The sequence below is a fragment of the Grampus griseus genome, assembly GCF_964374135.1.
Source record: "Grampus griseus genome assembly, chromosome: 18".
Classification (NCBI taxonomy): domain Eukaryota; kingdom Metazoa; phylum Chordata; class Mammalia; order Artiodactyla; family Delphinidae; genus Grampus; species Grampus griseus.
The window spans coordinates 64,113,680-64,140,809 of NC_139012.1; the positions used below are offsets into that span (position 1 = coordinate 64,113,680).

Below are 27,130 nucleotides of genomic sequence, written 5' to 3' on the forward strand. Positions count from 1 at the left end.
CCCTGGATGCAGCAAGAAGAGGATGACCAAATCTCTGGAAACTCTTATCGATGCAGAAAGCAGTGACTTAAATCTGCATCACAATCCTCCCCTTGTTTACTGTGCTTTTCCTGGTAGCTTCCCACAGCTGACTCTCCCTGTCCTCAACATCCTCTTTTGTCTTGAGCTGAGGATGGTATTTAAGGTGAGGACTTCAGCCATTTTGGAGGGTTACTCAGTTTTCCCGGGTCTCTCCCATGTATACATGTTATTAAACTTTTGTTTGATTTTTTTCCTGTTAATCTGTCTCATGTCAATTTACTTCTTAGACCTGCCGGAAGAACCTGGAAGGGTAGAGGAAAATTTCTTCCTACTTTCATTCACCCAACAAATATTTATCATACATTTACCATGGCCATGTACTCCTAGGCTCTGGGTAGACAGTGATGAGCAAGTAAGAATATTCTTTATTCTCATGCTTCTTTTCTTTCTTCTTTTTTTCGGTCGAGCCACGTGGCTTGCGGGATCTTAGTTCCCTAACCAGGGGTTGAACCAGGTCCTCGGCAGTGAAAGCACTGAGTCCTAACCACTGGACCGCCAGGGAAGTCCCCCTCATGCTTATTTTCTAGTGGGCGAATCAAATTGTAACCGAGCAGGACCCTCTGGGGCCTTCCCTGGACAGACCCCTCCTCTGTATCCTGTGCTTTAACTCCTCTCTGGAGTACCTAGACAATAGTATCTGATGCACACTTCCTGAGTTGTTTTACAGATGCTGAAAACAACACCAAATGGAAGATGTTAACTACTTAATGACCATGAGCACATAGCCGCCAGGCCTACTGGAGCCTAAGGATTGATGTTAACCCCTGTGATACCGCCCTGTTACCTCACCATCAGCCAATCAGAGAACTGTGCATGAGCTAATCACAAACTCTGCCCCCCACCTCCTTTAAAAATGCTGTCCTGCAACCCATGGGGGAGTTTGGGGGAGTTCGGGCTTTTTGAGCACTACCTGTGCCGGATTACCTGTCTGGCGCCTTACAATAGTTGCTGTACTTCCCTTCACCACAACCCAGTGTCAGTAGATAGGCTTTACTGCCTGTGGATGAGCAAGTTTGGTTCGGTAACAAGATAATAAACACATTTACCAGTACGTAAATCAGATAGCAGACTGTGGCCAGTGCCATGAAGGAAATACATGAAATAACAGACGGTGCTATTCCTTCAGAGTCAGCACTTCCTGAGCCTGCCGCCCTTTGCCATGTGGATTAGATACCTTTCCTACATGGCCTTAAATACATATAAAATAGCTTGCAGCTCTTATCAGGTACTGTTTTAATGATGTTTCCTTGTCTGTCCACATGGAGCTCCTGCACAGAGCCTGGCACATAGTAGACGTTCAGTACGTGTTAAAGAAATGCATGCAGGAATGGATAAATAATTTATGACACCTTTGTAGATTGAGTGTAAAATCCCTTATAACAAGGAGTAAGATGTTCAGTATGTTGGCAAAGCAGGAAAAGGTTTGGGATCTTGAACTCTCCCAAGCTATGGTTGATTGATAGGTTTTTTTGTTTGTTTGTTTGTTTTTTGCAGTATGCGGGCCTCTCACTGCTGTGGCCTCTCCCGTTGCGGAGCACAGGCTCCGGATGCGCAGGCTCAGCAGCCATGGCTCACGGGCCCAGCCACTCCGTGGCATGTGGGATCTTCCCAGACCGGAGCATGAACCCGTGTCCCCTGCACCGGCAGGTGGACTCTCAACCATTGCGCCACCAGGGAAGCCCGATTGATAGGTTTTTAAACAATAGTGATGATAATCACAATACTAATTGTTGGCATTTATCCACTGCTTGCTATGTGCCAAGCACTATTGTCAAGAACCTTACATTTAATCTTCAGAGCAACTCATGCCATAGCCTCTAATTATAATTGTCTTTTGTTCACTCATTAGGAATTCTAGGCTAACTTAAAGATACCTCTCACTCAAATGTTCAAAGTGAACTCATGATACTCCCCCAAATCTAGTCCTTTTCCAGTGTTCCTCATCTCAGTGAATGACAGTGCCATCCATGCAGTTGGACAAACCCAGAACCTAAGGAAAGGCATTCCTTTCTTTCGTCTTCTCTCTCAGTTAACATGTATTCAGATCCTGGTAATAAAATCCACTAAACAGTGGCTTAAGGTAAGAAAAAATCAGATCATCTCACAAATAAGGCTAAAGTTAGTCTAAAGGGTTGGTGGGTCAATGGTGTTTGATGTAATTTTTTTTTTTTTTTTTTTCCTGCACCACACGGCTTGGGATCTTAGTTCCCCAACCAGGGATTGAACCTGGGACATGGCAGTGAAAGTGCCGAATCCTAACCACTAGACCACCTGGGAACTCCCCTTAGCATGCCAACTTTTATCCTCAAGCTTGTTTGTCTCATGATCAAAGATGATTGCCTCAATTCCAGGCAAAGTCTTTATTGATTCTGTTCATTTTTCTTCATTCTTTTTCTTCTTTTTCCTCAGACTAGGTAATTTCAGTTGTCCTGTCTTGAAGTTTGCTGATTCTTTTGTCTTCTCACACCTATTGTTGACCATTTCTAGTGAATTTTTCATTTCAGCTATTGTACTTTTCAGCCCCAGAATTTTTATTTATTTTATTATATAATTTCTATCTCTTTACTCATATACCCTAATTGTTCATACATCCTTCTCCTGATTTCCTTTAGTTCTTTGTCTGTGGTTACCTTTAGCTCTTTGAACATATTTAGATAGTTAATTAAAGTCTTTGTCTAGTAAAGCCAGTTAGTGTTTGGACTACTTCATTGGTAGTTGTCACTTTTTTCCCTGTGAATGGGCCATTTCCTCTTTCTTTGCATACTTCGCAATTTTTGGTTGAGAACTGGATATTTTATTTAATTTTATTAAAAAATTTTTTGAGGGCTTCCCTGGTGGCGCAGTGGTTGAGAGTCTGCCTGCCAATGCAGGGGACACGGGTTCGTGCCCCGGTTTGGGAAGATCCCACATGCCGCGGAGCGGCTAGGCCCGTGAGCCATGGCCGCTGAGCCTGCGCGTCCGGAGCCTGTGCTCCGCAACGGAAGAGGCCACAACAGTGAGAGGCCCGCGTACTGCAAAAAAAAAAAAAAAATTTTTTTGATGTCTAGAAATATTTTATTTTTTAAATTTATTTTTTAATTGAAGTATAGTTGATTTACAATGCTGTGTTAATTTCTGCTGTACAGCAAAGTGACTCAGTTATACACATATGTACATTTTTTTAATATTCTTTTCCATTATGGTTTATCCCAGGATATTGAATATAGTTCCCTGTGCTATACAGTAGGACCTTGTTGTTTATCTATTCTATGTGTAATAGTTTGTATCTACTAACCCCAAACTCCCAGTCCATCCCTCCCTCACTCCCCCTGCCCCTTGGCAACCACAAGTCTGAGAACTGGATATTTTAAATATTATAATGTGGCAACTGAAAATCACACTCTCCCTCCTCTCTAGAGATTGCTCTTGTTACTTGTTGAATGCTGCAGTTGTCTGTTTAGTGACTTTTCCCAACCCTTTCTGCAAAGACTATATTTCATGTTGTATGTGATCATGTGATCATTGAAGTTTCTGTTCTTTTATCTCTGAGGTCAACCTGTGATTTCTTTTTTTTTTTTTTTTTTTTTTTTTTTTAAACATCTTTATTGGAGCATAATTGCTTTACAATGGTATGTTAGTTTCAGCTTCACAACAAAATGAATCAGTTATATATATACATATGTTCCCATATCTCTTCCCGCTTGCGTCACCCTCCCTCCCACCCTCCCTATCCCACCCCTCCAGGCGGTCACACAGCACCGAGCTGATCTCCCTGTGCTATGCGGCTGCTTCCCACTAGCTATCTACCTTACGTTTGGTAGTGTATACATGTCCATGCCTCTTTATTGCTTTGTCACCGTTTACCCTTCCCCCTCCCCATAGCCTCAAGTCCATTCTCTAGTAAGTCTGTGTCTTTATTCCTGTTTCACCCCTAGGTTTTTCATGACATTTTTTTTTTTAAATTCCATATATATGTGTTAGCATACGGGTCTCTTGTAGACAGCAAATATATGGGTCTTGTTTTTGTATCCATTCAGCCAATCTGTGTCTTTTGGTGGGAGCATTTAGTCCATTTACATTTAAGGTAATTATCGATATGTGTGTTCCCATTCCCATTTTCTTAATTGTTTTGGGTTTGTTATTGTAGGTCTTTTCCTTCTTTTGTGTTTCTTGCCTAGAGAAGTTCCTTTAGCAGTTGTTGTAGAGCTGGTTTGGTGGTGCTGAACTCTCTCAGCTTTTGCTTGTCTCTAAAGGTTTTAATTTCTCCATCAAATCTGAATGAGATCCTTGCTGGGTAGAGTAATCTTGGTTGCAGGTTTTTCTCCTTCAACACTTTCAATATGTCCTGCCACTCCCTTCTGGCTTGCAGAGTTTCTGCTGAAAGATCAGCTGTTAACCTTATGGGGATTCCCTTGTGTGTTATTTGTTGTTTTTCCCTTGCTGCTTTTAATATGTTTTCTTTGTATTTAATTTTTGACAGTTTGATTAATATGTGTCTTGGCGTATTTCTCCTTGGATTTATCCTGTATGGGACTCTCTGTGCTTCCTGGACTTGATTAACTATTTCCTTTCCCATATTAGGGAAGTTTTCAACTATAATCTCTTCAAATATTTTCTCAGTCCCTTTCTTTTTCTCTTCTTCTTCTGGAACCCCTATAATTCGAATGTTGGTGCGTTTAATGTTGTCCCAGAGGTCTCTGAGACTGTCCTCAGTTCTTTTCATTCTTTTTTCTTTATTCTGCTCTGCAGTAGTTATTTCCACTATTTTATCTTCCAGGTCACTTATCCGTTCTTCTGCCTCAGTTATTCTGCTATTGATCCCATCTAGAGTACTTTTAATTTCATTTATTGTGTTGTTCATCGTTGCTTGTTTCATCTTTAGTTCTTCTAGGTCCTTGTTAACTGATTCTTGCATTTTGTCCATTCTATTGTCCATTCTATCTCCAAGATTTCGGATCAACCTTACTATCATTATTCTGAATTCTTTTTCCGGTAGACTGCCTATTTCCTCTTCATTTGTTACGTCTGGTGGGTTTTTATCTTGCTCCTTCATCTGCTGTGTGTTTTTCTGTCTTTTCATTTTGCTTATCTTACTGTGTTTGTGGTCTCCTTTTTTGCAGGCTGAAGGTTCGTAGTTCCTGTTGTTTTTTGTGTCTGTCCCCAGTGGCTAAGGTTGGTTCAGTGGGTTGTGTCGGCTTCCTGGTGGAGGGTACTAGTGCCTGTGTTCTGGTGGATGAGGCTGGATCTTGTCTTTCTGGTGGGCAGGTCCACGTCTGGTGGTGTGTTTTGGGGTGTCTGTAGACTTATTATGATTTTGGGCAGCCTCTCTGCTAATGGGTGGGGTTGTGTTCCTGTCTTGCTAGTTGTTTGGCATAGGATGTCCAGCACTGTAGCTTGCTGGTCGTTGAGTGAAGCTGGGTGCTGGCGTTGAGATGGAGATCTCTCGGAGATTTTTGCTGTTTGATATTATGTGCAGCTGGGAGGCCTCTTGTGGACCAGTGTCCTGAAGTTGGCTCTCCCACCTCAGAGGCACAGCACTGACTCCTGGCTGCAGCACCAAGAGCCTTTCATCCACAGGGCTCCTTAATTTGGGATGATTCGTTGACTATTCAGGTATTCCACAGATGCAGGGTATATCAAGTTGATTGTGGAGCTTTAATCCGCTGCTTCTGAGGCTGCTGGGAGAGATTTCCCTTTCTCTTCTTTGTTCTCACAGCTCCCAGGGGCTCAGCTTTGGATTTGGCCCCGCCTGTGCGTGTAGGTCGCCGGAGGGCGTCTGTTCTTTGCTCAGACAGGACGGGGTTAAAGGAGCCGCTGATTCGGAGGCTCTGGCTCACTCAGGCCGGGGGGTAGGGAGGGTCACGGAGTGTGGGGCGGGCCTGCAGCGGCAGAGGCCGGGGTGACGTTGCAGCCTGAGGCGCGCCGTGCGTTCTCCCGGGGGAGTTGTCCCTGGATCCCGGGACCCTGGCAGTGGCAGGCTGCACAGGCTCCCCGGAAGGGCGTGTGGCTAGTGACCTGTGTTCGCACACAGGCCTCCTGGTGGCGGCAGCAGCGGCCTTAGCGTCTCATGTCTGTCTCTGGGCTCCGCACTTTTAGCCGCGACTCGCGCCCGTCCCTGGAGCTCTCTCAAGCAGCGTTCTTAATCCCCTCTCCTCGTGCACCAGGAAACAAAGAGGGACGTAAAAGTCTCTTGCCTCTTCGGCAGGTCCAGACTTTTCCCCGGACTCTCTCCCGGCTAGCCGCGGTGCACTAACGCCCTGCAGGCTGTGTTCACGCCGCCAACCTCAGTCCTCTCCCGGCGCTCCGACAAAAGCCGGAGCCTCAGCTCCCAGTCCCGCCCGCCCCGGCGGGCGAGCAGACAAGCCTCTCGGCTGGTGAGTTCCGGTCGGCCCGATCCTCTGCGCTGGAATCTGTCCGCTTTGCCCTCCGCACCCCTGTTGCTGTGCTCTCCTCCGCGGCTCCCAAGCTCCCCCACTCCGCCTCCCGAAGTCTCCACCCGCGAAGGGGCTTCCTAGTGTGTGGACACTTTTCCTCCTTCACAGCTCTCTCCCGCTGGTGCAGGACCCGTCCCTATCCTTTTGTCTCTGTTTAGTTTTTTCTTTTGCCCTAACCAGGTACGTGGGGGGTTCCTTGCCTTTTGGGAGGTCTGAGGTCTTCTGCCAGCGTTCAGTAGGTGCTCCGTAGGAGTTGTTCCACGCGTAGATGTATTTCTGGTGTATCTGTCTGTGATTTCTTTTTTTTCAACTTTATTCATCTATTTATTTTTATTTTCGGCTGTGTTGGGTCTTCGTTGCTGCGCGTGGGCTTTCTCTAGTTGCAGCGAGTGGGAGCCACTCCTCTCTGTGGTGCACGGGCCTCTTATTGCGGAGACCCCTCCCATTGTGGAGCACGGGCTCCAGGCACGTGGACTTCAGCAGTTGTGGCACGCGGGCCCAGCAGCTGTGGCTCGTGGGCTCCAGAGTGCAGGCTCAGCCGTCATGGCGCGCGGGTCCAGTTGCTCCGTGGTATGTGGGATCCTCCCAGACCAGGGATCGAACCTGTGTCCCCTTCATTGGCAGGTGGACTTCCAACCACTGTGCCACCAGGGAAGTCCCAACGAGTGATTTATTTTAATGTCTGAATTTCATAAAGGAGAGAAAGGTCTTCCTTCCTTTTAAATTCTTTTGGCAGACATCGCCCGGGAAGCCCTTCAGACCTAGGTGATTGAAACAACGGCCAGTATCTTCTCTAGTCTCTCAGTGAACTGCCAGGCAAATCACAATATGCATCCCCAAATTTTGGAGGACAGGGTTCCCACCCTGGTACCTGCAAGTCACTCCATGACCATGGGCCACTGTCCCCACAGCTGCCTGCTCCAGGGATGGGGCACGCATGATGGTAGCTGCAAGTAAGATGTGAAATTCATTGACATATACCAGCTTCTTCATCAAGCATTTCCATGGATGCTGCAAGTGTCTAACTAGACTTTAGAATTCTGAAACAGTGATTCTGACAGCTCAGTAGTTGATTTGGTACAGGGACTGATTCTTGGAGCTTCCTATTCTGACATTTTCCATGATGTGACTCCTGTATTTATTCTTGTTGAGATAATAATCTCCATATTAAAATGTTGTTTTGACATATATTATACAAAGAATTTAAGTGAAGGCTGGTATGATATGTGTATAAATAATGTATGTATTCAATTCTTTCTTAAGAATTATTTTTTGTTATACCATCTCACAAATTGGCTGGTTGACCAAAAAGATGGACTTTTACATGTATATGTAGTGGTGTCAATATATATCACTACATCGTATCTTATGACCATGCAGAGAAAGTGGCATTTCTTTATTATGTCTGTAGTTAGTCTTTTTTTCCTATTCTGATGGGGAGACCCACTGATTAACTGGGGAAGAAATCCAATACAATTTAAAACTTAGTCTATTATGATGACTTAAATAGTCTATTTAGGTAGTGTCCATCTCTCTCTGAGATTAAAATTCTCAGTGTCTGCTTTTTACCCTAGGATGGTTTAAGGGTGTGGGGTGAGGGGTGTGGTGTATATGATCTTCTAGCAGCAGTGGGGCACTGTTCGTTTCCCTTGGTTTGATGTTTGCTACTTCCTCTGGTCTCTGGGGCAATATCCCTTTCCCTCCTAGGTGTGTTTGCCTTGCGTACATGTGCTGGTGTAATTCGTGGTAGGGCCTTTCTGGTTGATAAGAACCTCCCAGTATCCTCTGGTTCATTCTCTCTTTGGCCCCTCCTCTCTGAGCTCTCCTGGATGTCTGCTATGTCTCTATCTGGCCTTCTGGCCTGGAACTTCATCCACAGCCTTTGCTGCAGGATTACCCTGTTCCATGGTGCGTTGCATGGCCAGCCCTCTAGCTCAGTAATCTGAGTCTCAGAGTTTACCACTGCTTGACTGTGTTTGCAAAAACCTTCTCTCAAGACGATGCCGTGGCTTGTGAGACTGTGAATTTACTATGTCATCCTTCCGTGTGTGTCAGATGTTGCATATTGCTTCATTTTCTCTCCCTACTCCCTTCCGTAGTAAATCCTAATTACTCCCCAGAGAGATGAATGCTTCCAGCCGACTGGGGCAAAGGCCCTATACTCCCAGAGCAAAACAACTACAAAAATAATTTTCAAACACTCTCCCATGCGTGTATATAAATATACATGAGTATAAAATTTAATTATCCTCAAATATTTAATTATAAAAGTCATATGTAATTTTAAATGTATACAGCCTTAAATTTAAGGCATATAGGAATATGCCTTTAGAGAGGCATAAATGGTGTGCACGCACATATATGTAATGTGTATATATATGATTAAAATATATATGCATGTATTATATAGAGATATGTTATACACAAACATATGTTATACATATTTGTATGTAACATGTTATTAATTATAACAATGTAGTTATGTCATATATACACACAGAGTTGACCCTTGAACAGCACAGGGGTTAGGGGCACTGACCCTCCGTGCAGTCTAAAATCTGCATGTAACTTTATAGTTGGCCTTCTGTGTCTGTGGTTCCACATCTGCAGATTCAACCATTCATGGATTGTGTAGTACTGTAGTACATATTTGGTGAAAAAAAAAATGCTTATAAGTAGAATTATATAGCTCAAACCCATGTTGTTCAGGGTCCACTGTATATATAATTAAGAGGTTTGGTTTCTGTCAACACTCCCATGACCAAAAATAGTGTGATTTAACACACACATTTTCTTTTGTTGCAGGACTGTTCGTGTGTGGTTAAAGAGAGACAGTGGACAATATTGGCCAAGCATATACCATGTGATGCCTTGTAAGTATCTGGATCTCTGTCTCTAAAAATCAGACATGGACCCCAACTCCCCTTCCTTCCCAGATTGCCTTCTCTGTATTTTCTTGAGTAGAGATGCTTGAGGTTGGGATTATCATTATAATGGAAAGTACCTTGCTAAATCATTCTAGCTCTCAGTATGTAAAATAAGAAAATTGTTCTGAAATTGACTATATATTCACAGTTTCTGAATAAGATTAATGGAAGGACTACAGCACCTAGACTCCTTAATTACACAGTCTCCCTCTCTTTTCCAATTTTTTTGTAAAGTACTTCCTTAGACAACTCAAAATTTTGTCCAGTGATTACATTTGTGAAGTAAATTTGTTCTTGCATTATTGTTATACTATTTATTCAAATTCAAAACATTCAGTGTTGGACATTCAGTTCTGAAAAGGATTTGCTTAGGATTGAAACGTTCTGATTAGAAGTCAGTCTTATTTCCCTAGAATCTTATGTGAGAAATATGTCCTTGCACTGATAAATAGTGAATCTTTCAAATACACCTTTAAAAAAAGATGACTGATTCTTAGATTCTTGCACTGGCAGAAGTTCCCCTGCAGGGAGAGAGCTGGCTCCCTTAGATACGAAATTTTTTGTCTAGTGTTTTGTTGTTAAGATGACTGAAGTTTAATTGTCCTATTCCATATTTATTTTCATGTAAAATAATTATTTAAACTTATTTTCAGTTATATTATGAAATGTTTCTCTTACTCTCCTTCCTTCAAATCTTAATTGAAATTGACATGCTAGAAAAATGCCCCGGGTTTGTGGTTTGGGTTCAAGTACCCTCTGGCTTCCTGCAGTGTGCACCACTTCCCTCGATACGGGTATTCCAGTTTGAGTAGTACATGCCACCACGTACAACCAAAAGAAATTCATGCTACGCTGTAGATGTGAATAAGTTTATGCCTCTGGCAAAAGAATACTGTAATAACTTAAACAACAATTTTGCCTGTTTATGAACAAACACATTATTAAGGATGTAATGGATTTCTCTGATTTTCAAATTTGTCTTTGAGGTTTGCATTTCTTTAGAAGTGTAGTGAATAGATGATAGCCCATTGTTGAACCAAGCATCCCACTCTACATTAGTGAAAAGGCAGCCTGTAATTCCAAGTGCTTATATTTTCCCCTCACCGGTCATGCTTCCAGCAGACACCGTTGCACAGCCAAGACCCTGGGGGAACTTCCTTTTAAGGCTTGACAGTGATGAGGGTTTAGGTAAATGGAAAGGGAAAGGGAAAGGAATTCTCTGATTGATTTTTTTTTTTCTCTCATCTTTAAGTGGTATAACCAGTCTTACCTATGGTCTTTTTCATCACACTTGACATAATATCTAACAGGACGAGATGGTGAAGTTCTATAGTCCAGCAAGTTGAAGTTGACCCCAGAGGCTTGTCGTTCCCATATGACTGCGAAGACAGAGGAGAGGCGGACGTGGGTAGAGTGACGAGGGCTTGGGGATGGTGCACAAGGAGTCGTCTTCTTTTTTTTTTCTTTAATTAATTAATTTATTGCTGCGTTGGGTCTTCGTTGCCCCACGTGGGCTTTCTCTAGTTGCAGTGAACAGAGGCTCTTCTTCGTTGTGGTGCGCGAACTTCTCATTGCGGTGGCTTCTCTTGTTGCGGAGCACGGGCTCTAGGCACGTGGGCTTCAGTAGTTGTGGCTCCTGGGCTGTAGAGCGCAGGCTCAGTAGTTGTGACGCATGGGCTTAGCTGCTCTGCGGCATGTAGGATCTTCCTGGACCAGGGCTTGAACCCATGTCCCCTGCATTGGCAGGCAGATTCTTAACCACTGCACCCCCAGGGAAGTCCCAAGGAATCTTCTTGAGATGGACGTCGATACTTGATAGGAACCTCTTGAAGATGTTGGATCGTAAGCAGTTGCTTACCCACCGCCTCCCCCATACACACATCCATACACATTTGGTGTCATTCTCTAATGTTCTCTTTATTTGAATATCACTGAGGATACAGAGACGCCTCAAGTTGTATTTTCATCCTTTATTAAGCTGTATCCTTGAATGACTAAAGGCTGCTGTAGCTCTTGTACCTGGCATAGGTGCTCAGTAAAGAAGTACCTATTGGCAGGGCTTCCCTGGTGGCGCAGTGGTTGAGAGTCTGCCAGCCGATGCAGGGGACACGGGTTCGTGCCCCGGTCTGGGAGGATCCCACATGCTGCGGAGCAGCTGGGCCTGTGAGCCATGGCCGCTGAGCCTACACGTCCGGAGCCTGTGCTCCGTGGCGGGAGAGGCCACAGCGGTGAGAGGCCCGCGTACTGCAAAAAAAAAAAAAAGAAATACCTATTGCAGACTTGAATCTGATAATAAAGATGAGTTTCCCTGAGAATATTATCATACATTTTCCTAAATGACTGAGCATGATCTTTGAGAAGAAGGACCGTCTAATTATTTGCATAGTTTGCCTATGGCCTCCTACTAAAGGGAGTAAAGAAGGGATTACTTTGCTATTAACATTTGGTCTGTAGACCAGCAGCATCAGGATCACCTGAGAACTTACTAGAAATGCAAATACTGAGTTTCACCCCAGATCTACTGAATCATAATCTGCATTTTAATAATATCCCTAGGTGATTTGAATGCCCTTTTTAAGTTTGAGAAGATTGCCTTTTGGCGTTGTCTGCAACATGCTGATCTATTTACATATGTTTATATCAACACATGCGAAGCCTCATGCATATATAGTGTTTATTTGTAAATACATAGATATAAGTACACGCTCTAGTTGATCAAATATTTACTGTACACTGACTGTATACAGGCCATCAAGCTAGGTGCCAGGAGATGCAGATGAACAACGCGTGAATGGTCAAGATGATTTCTGTAATCTTTCATTGTTGGATGGTTCCATCTACCGTGGAGAGGGGTAAAAGAACAAAAGGCTGCATTCTTCACAGTTGATCAGAAATTGGCTTTTATTTTCCTAGGGGTCATATGCATTCAGATAACATAGGAACTGATCTCTGAGCTAGACTATAAGTTTTGTTTAACTTGAGATAAGCAGAATCTTACTGCACAAGGAAATAGGCTACATTTTCGTGTCAGTTAGAATTTATTCCTTTTATTCATTTATTGAATTTCCAAAGGGCTTTTCTTTTTTTTTTCTTTTTTTTGGCAGTCCTTTCTATTGAAAGGTGTTTTGTTAAGAGGTTACTCAGTATTATCCCTAAATAACAGTTATGTGGTATTAATTACAAAGTAAATGGAAAAGTACAGTATATCTGGAGGCTATAATATGGACACCGCAAGGCAGATATGACCATGTTGTGTGTTTTTAGTGGTACATAATAGGTAGTATTCCAAATCCAGAAAAAAACATACAGAGACTATCTTGTACATGCAATATATGGTTTATCTGTTTATTTTGTCCATTAAAATACCTTAAAAAAAGAGCCGAATTCATAGAAACAGAGTAAAAAAGTGGTTGCCAGGGGCAAGGAGGTGGGAGAGATTGGTAAGAGGGTGTAAAGTTCAGTTACGGGATGAATGGAATCTGGGGATCTAGTGTATAACATGGTGTCTATAGTTGATAACACTGTATTGTATGATTGAAATTTGCTGAGAGAGTACAACTTAAAAGTTCTCACCAAAAAAAAAAAATAATAAGTATGTGAGGTGACAAACGTGTTAACTTGATGGCAGGAGTCCTTTCACAATACATGCCAATTCATCACATTGTACACTTCAAATATCTTACAATTTTATTTGAAAATTATACCTTAATAAAGTTAGAAAAAAAATAAAGTCACAGAACCTGAAACAAACAAACACTGGAAAAAAAAAACCCTTTTAATATAGGATTTGTCAGGACTTCCCTGGTGGCTCAGTCGTTAAGAATCCACCTGTCGATGCAGGGAACACGAGTTTGAGCCCTGGTCCAGGAAGATCCCACATGCCGCGGAGCCACTAAGCCCGTGTGCCACAACTACTGAGCCTGCGCTCTAGAGCCCATGAGCCACAACTACTGAAGTCTGCGCGCCTAGAGCCCGTGCTCCACAACAGAAGCCACCGCAGTGAGAAGACAGCGCACCACAGTGAAGAGTAGCCCCCACTGCCGCAACTAGAGAAAGCCCGCAGGCAGCAACGAAGACCCGACGCAGCCAAAAATAAATAAATTTATTAAAAATATATATATAGTATTTGTCATGTTCTGGGTAGGATAGTAATGTTTTATAGCATTGAGAAGAATTTGAAGTTGATTGGAGGGACGGGAGCAGAAGGCATTAGACGAGAAAGAATGAACAGTGAAGGCCAAGTTTGAGGGCAGGAGTGAGCCTGAAAGGCAGAAACTGCGTGAACTTCAGAGAGTGGTAGGTGAGAGAAAGATGAAGAGGAGACTCATCACGATGAAAAACCCAGCCACTGCTTTGGGGGTGTCCTCATACCCTGTCTTTTCTGAGAAACTCCTGCTTCCCCTCCAGGAGGCATCCAGGAGAAACCAGATGTGTCTGGTGAAGGCTGTTTGCCCCTGAGTCAGATTTTCCCAGGAATTTAGAGTTTGGAATAGGATATGCTAGTCTCAACCTCGGCTGGTCCCTTGAGCTGGGAACACAGAAATGAAACAGCTGTGAGGCATTTGTGTGCATGAAGAAACAGTGGAAGCTGATGCCCTGAAAAGGAAGTGTGAACCAGGGAGGAAGGATCACTTCGCTCCAGAGCGAGTGAAGCCTGAGCAAGTGTTGCCTTAAGGTTTTCTTCCTCATCCTCCGAACTCCCAAGCCTGGCTCTGCTTCTGCCTTTGAGTCCAAGAGATACCCTCTGTCTCACTGCCATGTGCCCATTTGCGCTTGAGTCCATGCCAGTGGGTATCTGCTACTCGTCACTGCAAGTATCTGACTCAGCCTTGCCCTGACTGTACACCTCCCACTTCCTGTCTTTTTACTTTCTCCTGGATCTGTGATCTTTAAAGAGGAAGAACCGAGCCGTGCAGGTCCCTATTGGTGCCTCTGCGGTGTTGAGCTGAAAATAGTGTGGGAAACGTGAGGACAAGTAAAGATGAAAAGCAGAAAGAAATATCCTGTTTTCTTTCATTTCTTTGGACAGTGCATTCAACTAATTTTAAGTGTTTCTTCCATCCAAATGCCGTGCAATGTACAAAGGGTAGAGTGTTTAATACAACAGGTGATTCCCATCTTCATGGTGTGTACAGTCTAGTGGGGGAGGCAGACCTCAGATGAGTACCGTGCATGGTGTGTGGTGTGGTATAACCAAAGAAGTAGGTGTAATGGGCACATGGTCACAAAGGGTCCCCAAGGGAGGTCTGTTTTAAACCCTGCTGTCTACAGAGAATTTGGGGTTTCCTATAAGCTGATTTTTATGGATAAGTGAGAAATAAGAGCATATCCTTATCAAATATTCTTTCAAAAATAATATCTTCTTGACATATCTCACATAGTAGCTGGAAAGTAGCCTATGACATGATCAAGTTACAGCCTGCCCAGCTGGGACCTGCCTGACCTTGGATACCAGAGGGACCTTCCTGAGGGTACAGAGTTAAGGTTTCAGTTATAGCCATAAATGTGATGATTTGTTCCAGGCTTCTAATAGATACCATTTCAGCCACCACATTTGCATCACACGGCGGAGGAAAAAAACCAACACATGAAAAGCACAAGCATTCCTGTTTTCATGGTTGAGTTATTTTAGATTTACTTTACCAACTAGGTTTGCTATTCATGGCGTCAGACAAAGGAGTGGAGGAGAGAGAGTGCAAGCAGGAGCCAGGGTGGCAGGTGTTTGAGATTTTTCTTACTCTGCGGTATTGGGTATCAGGTCTGGGCTTTTATTGCCAACTTTTCCCCTATGGAGAATAGTTAAAGCAACTTGGCTGCCAAAGGTGTAGTGAATAGGAGGTTAAGAGGGCCAGCATCTCAGGCCTGAGTGAGGGTTAGGCAATTGGAAAACCTCTGTGGATTCTGTCATTGCCAGGACAGGCAGGTGGAATTTACTTTGGCTCCTAAGCGTTTATGGATTTGTCCTCAAAACAAAACAGAAGGTGGTTTTTCAAAGGTAATTACAAATGAAGGGTACACCTAATAACTAAAATGACCGATTTTGTCGTATATCCAGCTCTCTGCCTTGGCCTGGCATGATGGCATTTGTCCAGTCTGAGGCTGTGGTTGGGCCCCTTCAGTTTTCCCACCACTGTGGCCACTTTATCATTTGCTCAGCTAACTTTTAAAGCATAGGATCTCTACTCAGTGAAGTAGGTCAGACGGAGAAAGACAAATACCATGTGATTTCCCTCATGTGGAATATAAAGCACTAACAAAATAAATGAACAAACTAAATAAAAGTAAACACATAGACACAGTGAGAAGAGAGTAGTGGTAACCTGGGGGAAGGGAGGCAAAATGGATAAAAGGGATCAACTGTATGGTGACAGAAACTAAATTTTTGGTGGTGAACACGCTGTAAGGTATGCAGAAATAGAAATATAATGTTGTACACATGAAACTTACGTAATGTTATAAGCCAGTGTTAACCTCAATAAAAAATACATCTAAAATTTTTAAAAAGTTTAAAATTTAAACAAATAAATAATAGCTAAAAAATAAACAAGTACAGGAACTCTAGTCCTCACTGGAAACCTTAACTTTGAACTGTCTGCTTTCCAGTTTTTATCGACAGCCTGGTTGAGAGAAAGGCTGTTTATTCTTTACGGTGGGCAGCATGAAGGACATGCAGTTGATTATTCATCTGTATCCTGAGATTTCGTGCTTTGTGCCAGCCTTCTGCAGAAATGCCTTCGTTCACTGTGCCCTCAGCACATATTGCTGTGTGTATACAAGAAATGCTTTATCTGCTTTTGAAGTAGTTGTCTACCATCGTGCTCAGCGCCCCTTTGAAGAAGCACCAAGGGAGATTACTTTTCAGGTAGGAGAGCCAGAAACCCTGCCTTTCTCTAAGGCAGAACCTCCCATCCTGTGTGCCTCAGCGTACTGGGATGATCCAAATGGATTACAGGCCCCGAGAACTGATTTCCTTTAGCTGGGCAGGGGTGATCCGGTCATCTGGGCCCTAGCAGTCTCTTCCATTTCCTCCAGGGACTGTTCACATCCAAATTTCTGTGTGTATCATGAGGCGAAAAAGGTTAGGAGGAACAGCGCTAAGGACCTGGTACGAAGTCCTTATGGATAATGTGAAACATGGGATCTGTTATATTCCCAACGGATTTTTATTTTGATTTTCTTTCTGTTCTTTTATATATATTTTCCTCGGTCGAGACTTTTTGCTTATTTCTATCGTTTGTTTTTATTGTATCTGCTTTTAAAGCCATTTCCAATTCTTTGTGAAATGAGGTAGGGAATGCATTGAATAAGTTATCTTAGTTAAGACAGAGTGATGCAGTTTGAACAGTCTTACTGTTTACATTAAATACACCGAAAAACATGCGTCGTTTAAGATTATTCAGAATCGCTTGTAGGGTAACACCTGTGCCTAGGTGGGAAACTGGAATTTTTTTTTTACATCTTTATTGGAGTATAATTGCTTTACAATGGTGTGTTAGTTTCTGCATTATAACAAAGTGAATCAGTTATACATATACATATGTTCCCATATCTCTTCCCTCTTGCATCTCCCTCCCTCCCACCCTCCCTATCCCACCCCTCTAGGTGGTCACAAAGCACCGAGCTGATCTCCCTGTGCTATGCGGCTGCTTCCCACTAGCTATCTATTTTACGTTTGGTAGTGTATATATGTCCATACCACTCTCTCGCTTTGTCACAGCTTACCCTTCCCCCTCCCCATATCCTCAAGTCCATTCTCTAGTAGGTCTGTGTCTTTATTCCTGTCTTACCCCTAGGTTCTTCAGGACATTTTTTTTCTTAAATTCCATATATATGTGTTAGCATACGGTATTTGTCTTTCTCACTTCCTTCACTCTGTATGACAGACTCTAGGTCTATCCGCCTGATTACAAATAGCTCAATTTCGTTTCTTTTTATGGCTGAGTAATATTCCATTGTATATATGTGCCACATCTCCTTTATCCATTCATCCAATGATGGACACTTAGGTTGTTTCTATCTCCTGGCTATTGTAAATAGAGCTGCAATGAACATTTCGGTACATGACTTTTTTTGAATTATGGTTTTCTCAGGGTATATGCCCAGTAGTGGGATTGCTGGGTCATATAGTAGTTCTATTTATAGTTTTTTAAGGAACCTCCATACTGTTCTCCATAGTGGCTGTACCAATTCACATTCCCACCAGCAGTGCAAGAGTGTTCCCTTTTCTCCACACCCTCTCCAACATTTATTGTTTCTAGATTTTTTGATGATGGCCATTCTGACTGGTGTGAGATGATATCTCATTGTAAGGGAAACTGGAATTTGATTTTCATTTCTGCTGCCAATTTGCTGACTCACTTCGGGCAAGTCCTTTCATTTTCTCTGCTCTGAACCCAACAGATAAACTGTCCATTTTCTTTGTTCTCAGATTTTGGTTATATGTCAAATAAGTATTTGTAAAGTACTTTCAGGTTCTTTCAGTTAAGCAATGTATAGTATCATTGCTGATCTTTTTTTTTTTTGGCCACGCCATGCTGCCTGCGGGATCTTAGTTCCCCGACCAGGGATTGAACCTGGGCCACAGCAGTGAAAGTGACGAGCCCTAACCACTGAACCACCAGGGAATTCCCCTATCATTGCTGACCTTAACCCAGAGGGATTAGGAAAGATTGGTTAATTTGTGAGGTTGTGGCTGGATTGGTTTTCTTTTCCCATTTGTTAGAACTGTAGTCTTAGAGCAACTTGAAATTGAGAATTTAGAAAATTAAAATGATTAACATGTTCATATTGATATGTTTATGTTTGGGATGGAAATGAGTTATTTTGTATGTAAATCGCAAATGTTAATTTTCCCATTGGTGAGGTCCAAGGATTTAGGACAATGTGTGCTGTAGTGTGCTGTCCTACCCCTTCTGCTGGGTTTATTGGAGTTTGGGGGGAAATTCATGTGGGAAGATTAGAGATTGAAAGGTATTTAAAATAATGAATTTGGTATTTATGTCTTTATAAGATAGTGATTGTTTGGGTGACTTTTAGACAATATCTTTAACTCAGTTGAGGGAGTTTTTTGGCAGTGGGGGTTATGTGTATAATCGGGAAATGCTCATCCTGTTGTTTAATTTATGTCTTATTTCAGATAACTTCTTGGTTCCCAGCTGTGAAGTATACTGCTCCCTTGTTGGTTTCTTTCTGGTATAGGTTGTATTATAGAACCATGTGTAGAAAATAACTTGTTGTTTTTACTGTTGACATTTCCAAAATTAATAGTATAATCTGGTCTTTTAATTCTCTGTTTACCAAGAAGAAAAGGTGCCCATGGAACTTTGATAGGTAACAAAAGTGAAGGAAAACATAAATTATCCAAACTGAAGATAACAGATGTTAATTAATCTGAATAATTATAGCATTTATTTAGCATACTCTTATTTGATTTTCATCTGACAGAGTAATTTAAAGCTTACTGTAGTTAGATCACTTTACTGTAACTTAAAACCTCTCTGGGAGAAAAAGGGACCACTGCCAATTCACTGTAATTTTGCTGATGTTACTTAGACTAAATTAAAAGAAAACAAAGGGTTAATTTCAGTTGAGTGCATAAAATACTCGATTTAAACAAAAAACCCTTTTTAATGCTAGTCAGTTGAAGTCCTAAATGTAAGTGTTCTTAATAAAGTAAAAAATGGGCTGAATATTGTAAACCTAATAACTATTGTCTTGTGACACACAGTTGAATGGAATAGTGTCCATGAAGTAAATCTTTGCTTTGTGGTGATGGGGTGATCTTTGTAAGCCTCTCTATTCAAGGCCCTCTTATCATAGGATCCTGACATTTAACTCCACCAGGATGCCTTTGACACCTGAAGTTTTATTCACAGAAGTACTGTTGCTTATTTAAAGTTCCCACCAGCACATCCCATGAACATTAGTGTCTCCTGCCAAATAATGCCTTTGGCATTGTAAAGCTGTCAGAGTGATTGAAATCCACAGTTCAACCTTCAACAGAACATGTGTTTATTTGAGTAAAGTTCAACTGATCAGCAAAGGACAGGAAATAAATTAGTCATAAAATGAAAGAATTATAGGTATAAATAATAGAAATTGGGAAACTTTCCCCCAAATAGAAGTATTTTGAGAATGCCTCCTCTCAATTTACATTTTTTAAGAAAGCAAGAGCAATATTTTTTCTTAGATTGCCCGTGGGATAAAAGTGTTAGAAATACGGGCTTCCCTGGTGGCACAGTGGTTGAGAGTCCGCCTGCCGATGCAGGGGACACGGGTTCGTGCCCCCGTCCGGGAAGATCCCACATGCCGCGGAGCGGCTGGGCCCGCGAGCCATGGCCGCTGAGCCTGCGCGTCCAGAGCCTGTGCTCGCAACGGGAGAGGCCACAACAGTGAGAGGCCCGCGTACCACAAAAAAAAAAAAAAAAAAAAGTGTTAGAAATACAAGTAGCCAGTTTCTCTCTAATCCACTTAATTATTGCTCTGTTGAAGTTGATGTTGGTTTCAGGAGCTCATTTTTGCCTACGGCTCATATCCTGAGCTTTTCTCCCTTCAAATTATATAGTCATTAATATAATCATCCAGACTGGTGTTTCTCTTTATTTTCACCCTCCCTAAATTTTAAGCTGAAAACCTGCCTTAAACTAGAAATATTTCATTTTTAAGAAACAGTATTATGAAAGTGTTTAATTTTATTATTTTTTTATTTTTTGCGGTATGCGGGCCTCTCACTGTTGTGGCCTCTCCCGTTGCGGAGCACAGGCTCCGGACGCGCAGGCTCAGCGGCCATGGCTCATGGGCCCAGCTGCTCCGCGGCATGTGGGATCTTCCCGGACCGGGGCACGAACCCGTGTCCCCTGCATCGGCAGGCGGACTCTTAACCACTGCGCCACCAGGGAAGCTCAAAAGTGTTTAATTTTAAAGATAAGATTTTGACAGGCCATCAAGGTCTAAAGTCCTGACACTAGTATAAGAGAATATTACTTCCCATTACCCACAGACCCCTACAAATTTCTTTCCTATCGTACTTGTACTTTTCATGATCTTGCTTCCTAAAATTTTGCCAAGTACACGTCTTTTTTTTTTTTTTTTTTTTTTTTTTAGTACACGTCTTTTGATTGTCATCAGTCTGAGACAGAACGGAGATGGCAGATCTCGATCAGATAGCTTGGAAAATGAGAATTCTTCTCTCATTTCTAGATGAAATGTATTTCATCTAGAGTTTTGGGATGCAGTTTTGATAGAGGAGTCCGTAGAGGGGAGCTGCATTGTAATTTTGTAGTCCTGGTTGGCCACTGTGCTCGGCTTGTGGAGAATGCAGTTTTAAGGTGGGAGGATAGAACAGCATCTCAGCCAGGTTCATCTCTGACCTGAACTTTTAGCCATCAGAGACACCCAATTATTTCTTCTTCAACTAACTAATTATTAGCGTTATAGCATTTAAAGCTGAATTCTTCTTTGGGAAACATCACATCTTTGCAACCTGGCTATAAATATTGTGTTTAAATCATATTTTGTTTGTTTCCTACCTTATTCTTCCTTCCAAAGGATTCCCGTTACCATTTGGTCATAATTACCGTTACTTTACTGTGTCTTATTATGCTTTGCCAGACAGTTTTGCCCTTTGATACTTTCTTGCATGGATGGATAGGCGCTTATTTTGTATGGGCCATAGCACTGGTCTTTCAGAGGTTGCTTTTTTCATTAATTTCCAGTGAGTTGAAGTTAGAAGGATCTCTGTGTCAATTTTTCTACTCCCCCAACATCCCAAAGGAAAGACATTTACTATAACAACAAATGTGGGCATTAGTATTTCTTTCAATTCATTTCTTTCCTCCTTGGCCTTGCGGGGCCTTTGGGTAACCAATGCAAGGCCTCTTCCTATGGGAGTGTCACAGTTGGGAAATGGTTTGAGGACCATCATAAGACTCACCTACCAAAAGTCTTTACACACACACACGCACGCACACACGCAGGGTTGCTTGGTGTTTTACCATAATGCCTCTTTGAAGGCATGTTTGTACCTTTGGAGGCACCTGGGAGGTAATGCTGTCTGTCTCTGGCAATCCCCTGTCTATAACCATCTGGGTTCAAGCATACGGGTTCTGCAACAACAGAATTTCTGTTAAAACTTCTTTTGTTTATGGTCCTTTATAGGAAAAGTCTTTCCTTTTGAATTCTGGTGGCGTTTCTTGCTATCAGTATAAAGTGATGTGGACTAAGGAGGTGACATTGGGGACAAGTTTTATATTATAGGTCCTATATATAGTTGGTGTCACAATCTATAAATTCCTGATGGCAGCTATAGTACCTTACATATCATTGCATCACATGTCTTGAACATAGTAAGCATTCTAAATTTTTGTTGAAGAATAACAAGAAATTTAGTAAATGGGGGAAAAATAAGGAATAAAGAAATAGCAATGATGATTTAAGGGTAGCCTGTGCAGTATTGTAAAAAAGTCTTTTAAATCACATTCAGAGATCAGTGGGTTTTCTAATTATTATATAACCAGATAGGAATTTTGGAGTAAATCATATAGCAAATACTTTTATGTGGCCAGGCAGGCAGCTAAGTGATAAGATTTTTCTCGACTATGTGTAGCCATTTGGGCTGCAGTCAAGTTTTGCTTCATACACTCATGCTTATATCTTAATAAATTGTTAGATATTTAAAATTTTTAACAGGTGTAGCAAAATAACAACTGAAGACAATGTTATAGGAATAATCTCAAACACAAGAACTGTGTTTAGTTTTTCCAGGTATATTTTTATGTGTGTATGTACTTTATGTAGTATCGTAATCAGTGTATTTTTTTCTTTTGCTTTTTTCTGCTAACATGATAGTTTTCCATGAAATCATTAACTTTTAATCCTGCACACATTATGGGATTATGAGACCTGGTGTCTTAGCATCTGTGTAGAGATTTTGCCAACATCGTTTATAGGCCAAAGGCAAATAAGACTGGCTGTCTTAGGGCAGTGCATTAAATATCGTTTGATTGCTTTTTTTCCAGCAGTGTTCTTTTGGGAATCTAGTTTAAATTTGCGGCTCTACCAGAAGAAGATATTCTGCTGTACTGGTGGAAGTTTGCAGTGGGGGGGGGGCGATTATTTTTTATGTATTTCTATTTTCTAAATATATCGTGTTTGAAAATTAGAAAAAAGTACTTTATGCAGTTTAGAAGATTTTGTAGTTGTGGTTGTTCAGCGGTCTTTTATAGAGAATCAAAAAAATGTTACCAAGTGATGTGTTTATCAAATGGCTCTGTTAGTAGAACTTGAAGTTCTTTTATAGTTTAAAGATAACCTAAGTTGGGTATTTGAATATAGGACTGTGTGTTTGAATTATGTCTTTGAACCTCCTCCAGCTTTTTTTTCCTGTGTGACCTTGGGTAAGACATCTAATCATAACTGAAAAGTAAGAATAAAAACATTTGATGCCAATTATGATTTTGATGATGGGTAGTTCATGACCTACAGCGCTACCGTGAAGATGCGGGGAGAAATTTAAACGTTATGTTGAGGCCTTTAGAACACTATTTCAGTATAGAATAAGTTGTCAAAAGGCCCCCATTCTGATGAACAAGCATAGACAGAGAAAGCTGGTAACCGGAAGCTGACTTGGCCCCTCGTGGCTTCCAAGCACGTTTCGTTTACTCAGGCTTGGTGGTACTCAGGAAGTCAGTCCTGCAGAACTGGGAGACCCTGTCCAGGACTGGGTGAACTGACTCACCTGATTTCTTTCCTCTGGAGCCTGGCCCTGTGTCGAGTTAGTTCTCTTTTAGATTGAGGCAAAGCCTCCTTCTCTTTCCAGTTGGCAGCCTCCAGCATATGCCTTGAGTACTGAGAGTAAAAGACTTCTGTTAGTTCACGTGCCCCAAATCAGTTCTGAATTAAAAAATAGATTTCTGTACTTGGTGGGGCGGGGGGCGAGGGGGTAATAAGAGCTTTCTTTCGTTTCCTTAGTTCAGAAAAAATTGGTTATTTCCATTAAAGATAGAGTTTGCTTGGAAGAGATAGATTGGTGACAGAAGGCTTATGCAGCACAAAATATTGTTAATCTAGTCAAAGCAAATATAGACTTGATACAGAACAGCCAAGACCACGCCCCTTGGAACTTGTCCAGTTTGAGAATATCTTATTTGTTATATTCATTAAAAGGATAACTGAGAAACTAGGGGTTAGTTGTAAAATTACTGTTTTTATTTTTTGGTGAGTGGGAGTTAAATGAACTGTTTGTCAGGAAACTGTGGGGAAAAAATAGTCATACACTTTGAGCTAGTCACTCCTGAATCCATGAGAATCATCGTTTTGTTAATTTCATCAACATGTTCATTTCTTTCAGCTCCATGTTCATGCATGTCTTTTAACCCGGAAACAAGAAGACTGTCCATAGGTCTAGACAATGGTACAATCTCAGTAAGTACACATAAATAAGATTTTCAGTTGAAATACTTCCCTTCCTGTGGAGTATGTATATGTGTATTGTGATGAGAATTATTTATTAGTTTTTTTTTTTCAAATTAACAAATTAATTTTCTTGCTAAGTTAAGTGGAAATTGCAGTGCAGCAAATTCTGGTGAGGTGCAGGGAGAGCTATCATCAGTCTCAGCTTAAATGCTGACGAGATTCAGCTTGGCTTACACGTTCACAGCAGCTAGAATAGTAGGGGCATTACCAGGCCACAGAGTGAACTACATGATCTGCGGGTTGGCGAGAGCAAGCTGTGATACTAGTGACTTTGATCAGATGGTTAATCGTGGTGTCACACGATTCCCCACGCAAGTGACAGAACACAAGGGAAATGGCTCTCTTGGACCTGCGTGTCTGATCTCGTCTTGATACTTGACGTTGTCCTCCTTCCTCTTTCTGCTCTTTGCTGTCTTCTTAACGCCCTCTAGTAGGTGAATAGAATTCTGTCAATTCGTACAAATTTGTTAAGAAAGCAGAGAATCTAGATTTAGTCTGTCGGGTAGATCCAGATAAATCGACCCTTCGGTTATAGATCTTGAAGGAACTGAAGTGATCAGAGACTGGAATTTCAGGTTTTACTACTTAATCATGTTTTTGCATATTAATTTTCAACTAGTATATTAACTAGTAAGACAGCTGATCTGGTAAATTCTCCATTTTGGTATATTGTCCAGTATTGCCTTTAGAGACCCTGCTTTGGGACCTAGGAATTAGAGGACCCTCCTCCGGCCACGCCTCCCCACAGGATGAGGGATCTGAGGGGCCAGGGGCATGTGCCCAGCCTAAGCCCTCACTCCGCCCACCCCCATGCTCTGGGTACCTGGCTCTGGAATTTCCTGCTCCCAGACAGCTTAGGGCCTGCTTCTAGGGCCTGCATGGGCCTTTTCCCTGGGTCCATCCAGAGGAGGATAAAACTAATAAATGTACCCTTAGCCTGAAGGGTGCCCCAGCGGCAATGGTTTGAGGTGAGTAGGTGTCCGCACGTGTGGGCAAGGTCCCTCAAGGTGTCAATAGAGCTGGGAATGGGAAAGGGGGTGTGGGCTGGCCCTCCCGTGTCACCACACTATGGTGTGGAACTTCAAGAGGTCTAAAAATTCTAACTTTGTACCTGTGCCTCCAGGTGGTTGAAGGTATATTTGTCAAGATTGGAGGAAGAGACCATATTTAATAGTTTAACTTGATTGATAACTTTTACGTATTTAGGCACATGGAATGTGGGTCTCCACTTCTAGTCTTTACCCAACCCCCCTGAGGGGTCTGAAGAGGTGGGCCTGACATTTGCTATTTGATCTTTAGTCAGAACACTTGTCTGGTGATCTTTATGGAAAATTTTAACAATACTGTTACATATAAACCAGTCCATTGACAAATATTTATGGAAGTCCTATAAGCTCTAATGCATTGTAGATCTGTAAAACCTGCGCCTTAGGAGGACGGAAGAGAAGATCACGATACAGACCTTTGTCTTCTTTAAGGAGAGCCATTTTTAATAAGTGGGGTGTACGTACGATAAACTTGTTTTTAAAAGATAAGGGGAGATAACTGGATTGTTCAATGAGTTGAAGTTTCACCACAAAGGAAAATCTGAAAAAATAAGCTGAGATCCATTTATTGCCCAGCAGTTCGTGCACTAGTATGTGTAACACTCACTGTCCGCGAAAAGCCTTATGTGTGTATAGCATATAGGTGATTCTTTGTATTTTTGAAATCAGTATAAGGGGTTAGTGGGTACCGATACATTTGGCTTTGAAGGCAAGTTGAGAGCGAACTAAGTTATGGAGAGTTCTGGCTTTTATTGTAAATAAGAAGAGAGGCTGTGTTAGCCATTATTCCTTTAGTAAATGAAACTGCCAGAGAATCAGGACTTAAATCAGGAACCGGATTCTCCAGATGTGTCAGCTCGGTGTTGAGATACCAAATCTTACCTTACCCGATCTTCTAAAAAAGATTAAAGACCTGGCTTGTATGAAATAATTTCCTTAAAAGTATTTCTTCTACGTTGCTGAAGAAGATGAGTTGTATAACCTACCTATTCTCATCTGAAGAATTGTAAAGAGCTCTGTGTTAGGGAACGATACAGTGAAAGAACAGGGTGTTTAAGGTTCAGAATTCTCATTGATCACTACAAAAATAACCAGTTCTTTACTGAAAATGCTTATACAGAGTCTCAGCTGTTTAATAGTTTACTTTCTGGACGTGAGAAATCCTTTCCAGAGACTATAAGTTTTCTGTTCCTTGAATATAGCAAATACATTTTGGAGGAAATACTATTGGTTAACTTATTTTGAAACACAGAAAGGAGGAAATTGGAAAGTAAATCCTTATTTCACTTTATTTTACTGAATAAAAGAGATTTAAGAGGCAGTTAACCTTGTGTAACTGAGTACTGTATTAAAGATGAAGTAGAGGTAACAAATGCAGACCACTCTTTCAGAAGTTTGGCCACAGAAGGAAGTGGAGAGAGGGTGAGTGCTAGAACAAGATATGACAGTAGATGAGCAGAGGGTCCAGAACCATTTCAAGAATTTAGCTTTGGGAAAGAATGGGGAGACTTTCAATTTTTAAGGTAGGGAAAGAAAGAGACAGTATTGAGATGTAAGGGAGGAATGACCTTTTATTTTTCTCATGAAGTAGCAAGTTAGATCACCTACTGAGAGAAGCAAAAATGAAGGTGGTATATTTTCATGTCTATAACCGTTGTTATTTCTGATCGTGTAGCCCAGAACCCACTTCTGCCATCTTGGTCTACAGTCCCGATTATCTCTCAAGGTCTTGTTCACATGTTATCTTTTCATATTCTCTCTCTCTCTCTCTTTTCCTTCCTTCCTTCCTTCCTTCCTTCCTTCTTTTCGACAGGTGGGTCCTGAGACCTCCCAAGTAAAATTAAAATTAATCACACACAGTACTCAATAGGTTAGTTATATCACATTGCTTATTTAACCTGTTTTGTAAAAAGTTTTCAAGTCTGTCTCCTCCATTAAATAGTTGAGTATTAAGGAACTGGCCAGTCTTTTATTCATCTCTTCTTTCAGTGGATCTTAGTGTGGTACCTTGTGCATATTAGGGACTCAGTGAATAATTTGTTAAATAAGTTGTTGACTAAAGTATAAATACTATTATTATTAATATAGCTGGTTGTAATTAGTACCTGCTTAAATTCTGAAACAGTTTATTGGTACAGTTCTTTTGCTATTCAAAATGTTTTTCACAATGGAATTAACTTCCATGGGGGGA

At 41.7% G+C, this 27,130-nt stretch overlaps 1 protein-coding gene across 1 annotated transcript in view; it reads left to right on the forward strand.

The window, feature by feature from the left end:
* The window catches only part of WDFY2 (WD repeat and FYVE domain containing 2), a 176,092-nt gene that overhangs the window by 68,344 nt on the left and 80,618 nt on the right, over positions 1-27,130 (forward strand). Inside the window, exons 2-3 of the mRNA XM_082676018.1 lie at positions 9,300-9,367; positions 23,769-23,842. Of these exons, the coding sequence (XP_082532144.1) occupies positions 9,300-9,367; positions 23,769-23,842 (142 nt within the window). The remainder of the gene's footprint in view (positions 1-9,299; positions 9,368-23,768; positions 23,843-27,130) is intronic.